This window comes from Phyllobates terribilis, unplaced genomic scaffold (assembly GCF_046119375.1).
Source record: "Phyllobates terribilis strain yellow unplaced genomic scaffold, ASM4611937v1 Scaffold_7__3_contigs__length_470593459, whole genome shotgun sequence".
NCBI classification, from domain to species: domain Eukaryota; kingdom Metazoa; phylum Chordata; class Amphibia; order Anura; family Dendrobatidae; genus Phyllobates; species Phyllobates terribilis.
This window is the reverse complement of record NW_027362767.1, coordinates 80515930-80524849: the sequence shown is the minus strand read 5'-3', so window position 1 is coordinate 80524849 and position 8920 is coordinate 80515930. Positions and strand designations below refer to the sequence as shown.

The following is an 8920-nucleotide window of genomic DNA, read 5'->3' as shown; positions in this document are numbered from 1 at the left end:
GATCTAAAACCCCTGAAGTAGTAAACTTTGTGAAAACCAAAACTTGTCAGTCTTGAAACATTTGACTACGACTAAATAAGCTTCAGTGTAAAAATTGCAAAATTCCTAATTTATTTATTTTTTTTTAAATAAAGATCGTGATATTGTATTAAAAAAAAGGCTTTTTTTTCTCACAACTAATACAAAAATGTAATTTTAACAGGTCATTTATTTCAATGATCGCTTCCTTTTAAGGCCTCCAGTACTGTAGAACACTATGGAAGCCGTTGCGTTCATTGTCCAAAAATACATTAAATTGATTTTAGATATTTAAAACAGGGGATAAAAATGGTTCATGTAGAAGCAGCATTACATATATAATTTTTTTTTTTTTTTAAGATTTATTACTGATATTGAGATATTGTGGAAAGCTGACGTTATAGTATCGGCTCATTATTTTAAAAAGTGTGACATTTGGGTTACACCTAATATTCCGTACGACCCATGCTTATAATAAATGGTGAAGTGACTTTTATAGTGAGAAAAAAAAAAAAACATTTTAACAAATTTAAAGAGTTTCACATATAAATTAAACACACATCCACTTAGTTTTAAGTAGTACTAGAGCTCTTCTTATGATTAAAAGTTGGGGAAATGCCCCCTCCCCCCCATATTGAAAAGGTGCTAAAATAAAAATATGCTCCGGTAGGTAGAGAGGTATCTTTAGCTTTCATACTGAGAAGGAACTGCAGAAAAGATCCTGAAATAAAAAAAAAATAAATAAAAAAAGAAGAATATCCTAATGTGGTGGAGCAGCAAGGTGCGTACGAAGTTGATTTTTATTCCAACGTTACAAAGTGCAGATTATATGCTTTCGGGATCTCCTAAACAGAGTGCAGTTGGTGCCATTTTGTTTAATATGATAATAATGGTAATAATAAAGAGGATGACGATGATAAGAGAGCACAGCTGCTAGGTCAGAGCATGCATTGGTAAAGAAGCCTATGGATGAAGATAGGTTCCATTATTATCTAGCCCTGAGTAGGTACTGAATTGTGAATTATGGTATTGGGAGCATGGTTATAGGTCGCCGGGTTTCTTATTGCAGGTAATACAGACACGCACAGGATGATCCCATCCCCGGGATGGTACTGGTCTGTTATCACTAGAACATTCGCCGCAGAAGCCTTGTCCACAAGCCCGACAGTGGTGTTTGGAGAGTTTGATGTTAAATTCTTTCCTGCAGTTGAAGCAATGTGTGATCTCGTGGTCTGGAATCCAGTACGTAGGTCTCGCTGCGTCTTTCATTAAGCCTGGAATTCAGCATTGAAAATAAAAAGTATAATTATTGTAAAAAAACAAAACACATGGATAATAAATGACATTTACCTGCAGTATTTATAAAGGTTGATCACCTAAAGATGGTGATGTGATATGAAAAAAAATAACTGTCAAAAACACAAAGAACTGATTTGAAAAATAAGTCATTTTCTGGTGAAAGATTCCCTTTAAGGATTGTTATTTTTGGTAAATGAAGCACATTGTCACAGGAAGGTGAGAATAAAATGGGGAGGGAAAGCATAGTCTGCAAGAGAACAAGAGAGAAAGAACAAAACGAAAAGAAGGGGCCGAGAGAAGACGGGGGGGCCGAGAAAAGACGAGCGATCAGTCTCCTCAGGTGGCTTCTCCTCTTCCATGGGGACACGAGATAGGACATGTCGAAATTCAAAATGCCTGACCTTTCTATCCCCTCTATATACTGGTAGCCCCTATGCACATAATCTAGTCAGCTGATCAGTGGGTTTTGCGGACACGGACATCACACCTTTAGTATTGTCCTACTTCTACCTAATACACTTTATCTATACGTCATCTTACCTAAAGGAATGTCGATGGCTGTTGCCACTGCTCCTAACGTGTTCTGTACGGCTTCACCAACTTTTCTTGCGATGACAGTACCTCCTTCATCATCTTCACTGCCATCAGCTAGAACAATGCAAATACAAAGCAGTCACTCAGAGATCAATAGTAAGGTGTTCTCCAGTAATCCTACAGCAGGAGCTTTCTGCATTATCCAGTAAAACATACACTAATACATTACAATATTGTTGGCAATGAAGTGTGAAAACTTTGTGGGTATTCCAGTCATCTTTATATAGAAAGGTCATCACATGGTGCTGATTACAGGTTTTATACGTCTATAAGCCCCCATACACATTAAGGTGGCTTGGCATGCTGATATTGGTAGGATCGCCTCCTGATTCTCCGGACAGATGATGTTGGGGGAGATCAGAATCGGCAGCCATTGCATGACATGGCCAACTTTAGGCTGAGCTTCATTACCAATATAACAGTGCAGACCATTTCATTTGACATGCAGGGACAATGAATGACAGTCTTACCGACGTGTGCTCCTCCTCTCAGGTCATGGCAGCAGTCACACACACGAACTGGGGACAGTCCCCAACCTCGTTCAGGCACGGGGCGGCTTTTCGATGAACAGCTGTCACAGAAGCCCTCTCCACAGGCTCGGCAGTGATGTTTGCTGTCATTATCTTTAAAAGGGGTTCTGCATTTTGTACATTCCTGTAAAGGGAAAAGGCCATATAACCAGGAGCATGAATGGGGAAAACCCCTTACATCACCTTCTGATAGGATTCAAGCTGATCGGTTGGGGTGCCAGTTTTCAGACCTTCATTGATCTACTATTGATGACCTGTCTTGCAGGTAGGTCATCAATAGAATATGTCTAGACAATCCCTATAAGCCAGTTTTTAATGTAGATGCATTCAAAAATATGGCATCCATGACAAAAGCCATATGCATTATGTCTGAGCACCTTTTTAACAAAAATTTAGTGCTGTGTCCCTTTCTAATTTTTCCTTTCACGGCAGCGCTCACACTAAATAAGCCGCAGCACGGCCCCTGGTAAATGCACATGGGGGGCCACCACACAGGGAAAAACCTTGAACTGAACACAGCACTAAATTAAGATTTTTGGTACTCACCGTTAAATCTTCATTGGGGGGACACGGCACCCACCCTTAGTTGCATTTACTTTGGGGTTTTTCTCAAGGTGTAATTGTATTATTTTCTTTTTCATGCTCTAAAGAGGTTGTCCACCACTTTTACATTCATGCCCTATTAGTAGGATAAGGCATCAATGTATGATCGCCCAGGGTCCCGCACGCGGCACCCCTGCCGATCAGCTGTTATCGGTGCCGGCGGCTGGAAGTGCTCACCTGAAGGGGCTCTGCCGTCAAGTGGTAGTGGCCGCCGCGGTGTACTGCACATCTGCTTCATATTCAATTCAATGCGGGACCCCGGCCGATCATACATTGATGCCCTATAATACGGATAGGGCATCAATGTAAAAGTAGTGGACAACTTCTTTAATTCTTTTTGCTTCTCTCACTAACCTGAGGAGCCCGGTGCTAGCAGGAGAGGTATAGTCTGCCGGGGAGGAGCCCATTTTCATTTAGGACGTAATAATAGTGTCAGCCTCCAGGGTGGCAGCAGACTATTGCATGGTTACTATGTCCCCCAATGAAGCAAGTTCTGCAGCACTTTCTTTCTAGGGGTCAGCACTGTGCAGATTCTGCAACTTTCACCGACCTATAAAAAGATGGGGCCACGGTCACTTGGGCCACGGTCACTTTGGCCACTTCCAACCAGATGCGTTCAGAGTAAATGGCACAGATGTAGTAGCCCGTTTGTTTCCCTGAGGGCCACCACTGATCAGTACATGATGGTATACAGCAGTGATACGCCAGCTCTTACTATTGTTGAGTTAATGGACTGACTCCATAAGAGCCGAAGTACACTGGTAAGCTTTATAAAGCCCTTTAGGATCAAATAATGCATTTAGTTACAAATCAATCCAGTCTATGAGTTTAAAAGCAAAAAAAAAAAAAGCTGAATAATCACAATTTTACCAGAATTTGTGAGTTAGGTTTCCAGTAGGCCGGAGCAATCTGATCAGTCAACCAAGATGTCACTGCTTTTGTGGGTCCAATACTTAGTTCAGTCACGGACTGGGCCATGAAGTTCATACCATCCAGTAGACGCTGTGCGGCATTGTTGTTATCCTTTAGGAATCCATCAGACTAAAGAATTGAAAACAAATTAACAGTTAATTCAGGAGTTTTGTGGGGAGAGGCGTCATCCTAATTCCGTCTTGGACTCGCAGCTCAGAACTTTTGGACCATGTAATTCTGATACTGTAGTAAGAGGAAGATCAAACTGTTCTCAGCAAGATTTCTACCTGCTTATAGATCATGCATAAAACCCGCACAACCGCAAAATCTCCTGTTTATTGGCAAAAATGAGATGCAGCTTAATGGCATGGCTCAAACATTTGGGGACTTTTTTAATTATTATTATTTTTTACTTACAGTAGGTGTATGTAACTGGGGCTAAAAAGAGTTTTAGCTTAAAATTTTGCACCGTTTGCCTTCTATAGTCTTTGTGTTATGCTATTGCTGGCTACTGAATGAGATAACTGAGAATCTGTCAGTGAGCTCTTTATGACTGTATGACTCGGAGATTGTAACTCTTAGCTGTCTTTTTCTGAGCTCCTCTCAGCTGATTTATGGTCACAGATCACATTGAAGTTGAATGTGCAGGAAAACAAGAGCATGTAAAAGCCGAACGGTGTAAAAAATTTTTTTAATGAAATCCAATTGCAAAAATTATTTGTAGCCCCAAATACGTGCATTTAAAAGGGGCTGTGTGGACCTCTGTATATGACTGCAGACTTGTGAATCCTCACAGTGCGCACACTGTGACGGCATGTATGCAAATCATATACTTGTGGTTATGCGCCCACCCGTTCCTGGCGACGGCACATCCTCGCAGTGTGCACGCTGTGAGGATTCACAAGTCTGCAGTCCCTAAGTCCAGACAACTCCTTTAAGAAAAAAAAAAGGTGTCTCCAAAGGATGAATGACTCACATCTGGCCAGACATGTTGTATCTCTGTGCGCACAATGGTATCAACCGGATCCTGATTTCCAAACCAGTACTGGCGACTACGGTAGATCACCCCACAGTCTGGACACTCAATCACATACCTAAATGTAGAATAAAGAACATGTACAAGTAAGAAGACTCATCTCAATTAAACATTGCAACTAATCGTCTAACGAGAGGCAGAGGACATGACTTACCCAGACCAGGCATACTTGGCAAGCCCCAACCATGGGGAGTCTGTGGATGCAGAGGTCTTGGGTACCACATTCATCTCTCTCCCACTTTCATAGCAAGCCTGAAAAAGGGGAACGCAATGATTTGGATCTAATAGACAAAACCAAAATCTAAGAGGTCGTCTCTGCTCCTTGTGCAACCTTGATAGGCTCATAATGGACCTGAATATGAGTCAATGGGGTCCGGTCTGGTAACTGGTATACTTCATTAAGAGGCGCACGACACTTCGATGCATCTTATTAGCTGCATGTACCTCGCCAGAAATGTTACTCCAGTCAGAGACTGGAGTAACATTTCTATCATAAGAAACACCACGGCTATTAATATATTTGAAGGGAGCGTGTTGACAGGTCTCAGCCTTTCCCCAGTTCCCCCCATTTCAGCGGAGCTGCATGAAACTTTGGCGAAGTTTCAAAACTTTTGCACATTTTTTTTTAAAAGTGTTTTACTTCAATTTTTCTGGCAAAAACACTTTGATGAATCGCTCTCTAAAAGTGCTGGAACTGAAGAGGCAGAGAATACCCGAAGTCTGTTAAGATGATGATACTGATAGCAAATAAAAGATGTTCTGTGATGAGGTCCGCAGGGTGATATTAAACTTCAATGGATTAAAGTGGAGGACGAAAGTAGCCAGGAAAAAGTGCAGAATATAAAATGTACAGGGTCTCTGTACACTTGAAAAGGGAGTCCCAAAACGCGTCGTATTGTGAAATTGTACATTTTACATTCATTTAATAAAGAAGCCATTTTTGTTTGAGATCTTCTACATCTCAGCTACTAATCTGATCTTAAAAACAATAGATAGAAGACCTCCTTGGGAGCACTGAGGGTCTCAGTCGTCAGAATTTTGTGACCTGCCTATTCAGTAGGAATGTGATTAGCACGGTAATGTGAGCACCTTCGGTTATAGATGTTGTGGGGAAATCCTTTTCGGCGTGTGGCTTTTCTGCATATTTACTACAGCAGATATTCAGCTTCATTTTGGACGGAACATAAGACGCTAAAGCCGTATAGACGGATTGTGGTGTGGGGTAAACACAGAGTGACCAAAGTAGGTCCGAGGAGGCAGGACATCGAAAGGAGGTCCGATACTCTCTGCAGAGTTACATCGATGGGGACTTTCACCTTTTAGAAATAAATATAGCTGCTAGCGATCCCACTGATTTTCTCACTTACCTTACAAGTGAAGACTCTGTTGTCGAATTGGTGCGAGTACCGGCAGCGTCTTGACGCTTCGTGAAGAACTCCTTCCTTGCAGTGATTCATACTGTTCTTACATCCTGCTCTGGAGGACACGAGATGGGAATAAGACCGCGCTAACAGGAATAAGACCGCGCTAACAGGAATAAGACCGAGCTAACAGGAATAAGACCGAGCTAACAGGAATAAGACCGAGCTAACAGGAATAAGACCGAGCTAACAGGAATAAGACCGAGCTAACAGGAATAAGACCGCGCTAACAGGAATAAGACCGCGCTAACAGGAATAAGACCGCGCTAACAGGAATAAGACCGCGCTAACAGGAATAAGACCGCGCTAACAGGAATAAGACCGCGCTAACAGGAATAAGACCGCGCTAACAGGAATAAGACCGCGCTAACAGGAATAAGACCGCGCTAACAGGAATAAGACCGCGCTAACAGGAATAAGACCGCGCTAACAGGAATAAGACCGCGCTAACAGGAATAAGACCGCGCTAACAGGAATAAGACCGCGCTAACAGGAATAAGACCGCGCTAACAGGAATAAGACCGCGCTAACAGGAATAAGACCGCGCTAACAGGAATAAGACCGCGCTAACAGGAATAAGACCGCGCTAACAGGAATAAGACCGCGCTAACAGGAATAAGACCGCGCTAACAGGAATAAGACCGCGCTAACAGGAATAAGACCGCGCTAACAGGAATAAGACCGCGCTAACAGGAATAAGACCGCGCTAACAGGAATAAGACCGCGCTAACAGGAATAAGACCGCGCTAACAGGAATAAGACCGCGCTAACAGGAATAAGACCGAGCTAACAGGAATAAGACCGAGCTAACAGGAATAAGACCGCGCTAACAGGAATAAGACCGCGCTAACAGGAATAAGACCGCGCTAACAGGAATAAGACCGCGCTAACAGGAATAAGACCGCGCTAACAGGAATAAGACCGCGCTAACAGGAATAAGACCGCGCTAACAGGAATAAGACCGCGCTAACAGGAATAAGACCGCGCTAACAGGAATAAGACCGCGCTAACAGGAATAAGACCGCGCTAACAGGAATAAGACCGAGCTAACAGGAATAAGACCGAGCTAACAGGAATAAGACCGAGCTAACAGGAATAAGACCGCGCTAACAGGAATAAGACCGCGCTAACAGGAATAAGACCGCGCTAACAGGAATAAGACCGCGCTAACAGGAATAAGACCGAGCTAACAGGAATAAGACCGAGCTAACAGGAATAAGACCGCGCTAACAGGAATAAGACCGCGCTAACAGGAATAAGACCGCGCTAACAGGAATAAGACCGCGCTAACAGGAATAAGACCGCGCTAACAGGAATAAGACCGCGCTAACAGGAATAAGACCGCGCTAACAGGAATAAGACCGCGCTAACAGGAATAAGACCGCGCTAACAGGAATAAGACCGCGCTAACAGGAATAAGACCGCGCTAACAGGAATAAGACCGCGCTAACAGGAATAAGACCGCGCTAACAGGAATAAGACCGCGCTAACAGGAATAAGACCGCGCTAACAGGAATAAGACCGCGCTAACAGGAATAAGACCGCGCTAACAGGAATAAGACCGCGCTAACAGGAATAAGACCGCGCTAACAGGAATAAGACCGCGCTAACAGGAATAAGACCGCGCTAACAGGAATAAGACCGCGCTAACAGGAATAAGACCGCGCTAACAGGAATAAGACCGCGCTAACACCAAACTTGTATGGAATAATAAATCAGAAATATAAAAGGAAATATAAAAGGAGAAACATTTATGGTTTATTACATCATTGTAACTACCCTAAAAGATCTTTTATAAAAAAATGAGACGTCTCACTTATTAGGCCAAAAACCAAGCACAGTTACATCATTATTTTATTTAACAGCATGGCTTTTTAAAAGAGTTTTCCCATCCCAGCTATAATTGCGTTCCGCGGGAGTCAGAGTTGGGATCTACATCCATCAAAACATTTTTTAGACAATTCGGTGAATAAGCCATACATGTATGAGATTGGAATACACCTTTAAAAGGGGGTTGTCCGCTACTGGCGACTTTTACTTAAATACATGAAAATCAGGGTTTCATAAAAATGTTGCCCCCTTTGCCTTCTCTAGCCTCTGCACTGCACTTTTTATTGTTGGCTGCAGAGTGAGTTGACAGAGTCCATCAGTGAGCTCGCTATGGCGTTCTGATGGGGAGTTTGTAAATCTCATTTGTTTTCTATGAGCTCCTCCCAGCTGATTTATCACAGACCACATCAAAGTCTGATGGGCAGGGAAACAAAGAGCTTGTAAAAGTTAAAGGCAATCTGTCAGTAAGCTTTTGCTATGTAATAGGAGAACAGCATAATGTAGGGACAGAGACCCTGATTACAGTGATGTGTCACTTACTCGGCTGCTTGGTGCAAATTTGATAGAATCCCTGTTTTCTCTGATGTAGATGTAGCAGTGTTCAAATACTGAGCTATACATAACCCCGCCCACACCCGATTGGTAGTACACTGTCAGCAAGCTGCCAATCAGTGGTG

The 8920-nt window shown here is 42.8% G+C and overlaps 1 protein-coding gene across 1 annotated transcript in view; it reads right to left on the bottom strand.

The window, feature by feature from the left end:
• Positions 1-360: 360 nt before the first annotated feature.
• Positions 361-8920, bottom strand: part of ZFYVE1 (zinc finger FYVE-type containing 1) — a 33946-nt gene continuing 25386 nt past the window's right edge. The window contains exons 5-11 of the mRNA XM_073638874.1: positions 6360-6468; positions 5147-5244; positions 4933-5050; positions 3915-4085; positions 2382-2565; positions 1858-1965; positions 361-1292 (exon numbers count right to left, since the gene is read on the bottom strand). Of these exons, the coding sequence (XP_073494975.1) occupies positions 1060-1292; positions 1858-1965; positions 2382-2565; positions 3915-4085; positions 4933-5050; positions 5147-5244; positions 6360-6468 (1021 nt within the window). The 3' untranslated portion in view covers positions 361-1059. The remainder of the gene's footprint in view (positions 1293-1857; positions 1966-2381; positions 2566-3914; positions 4086-4932; positions 5051-5146; positions 5245-6359; positions 6469-8920) is intronic.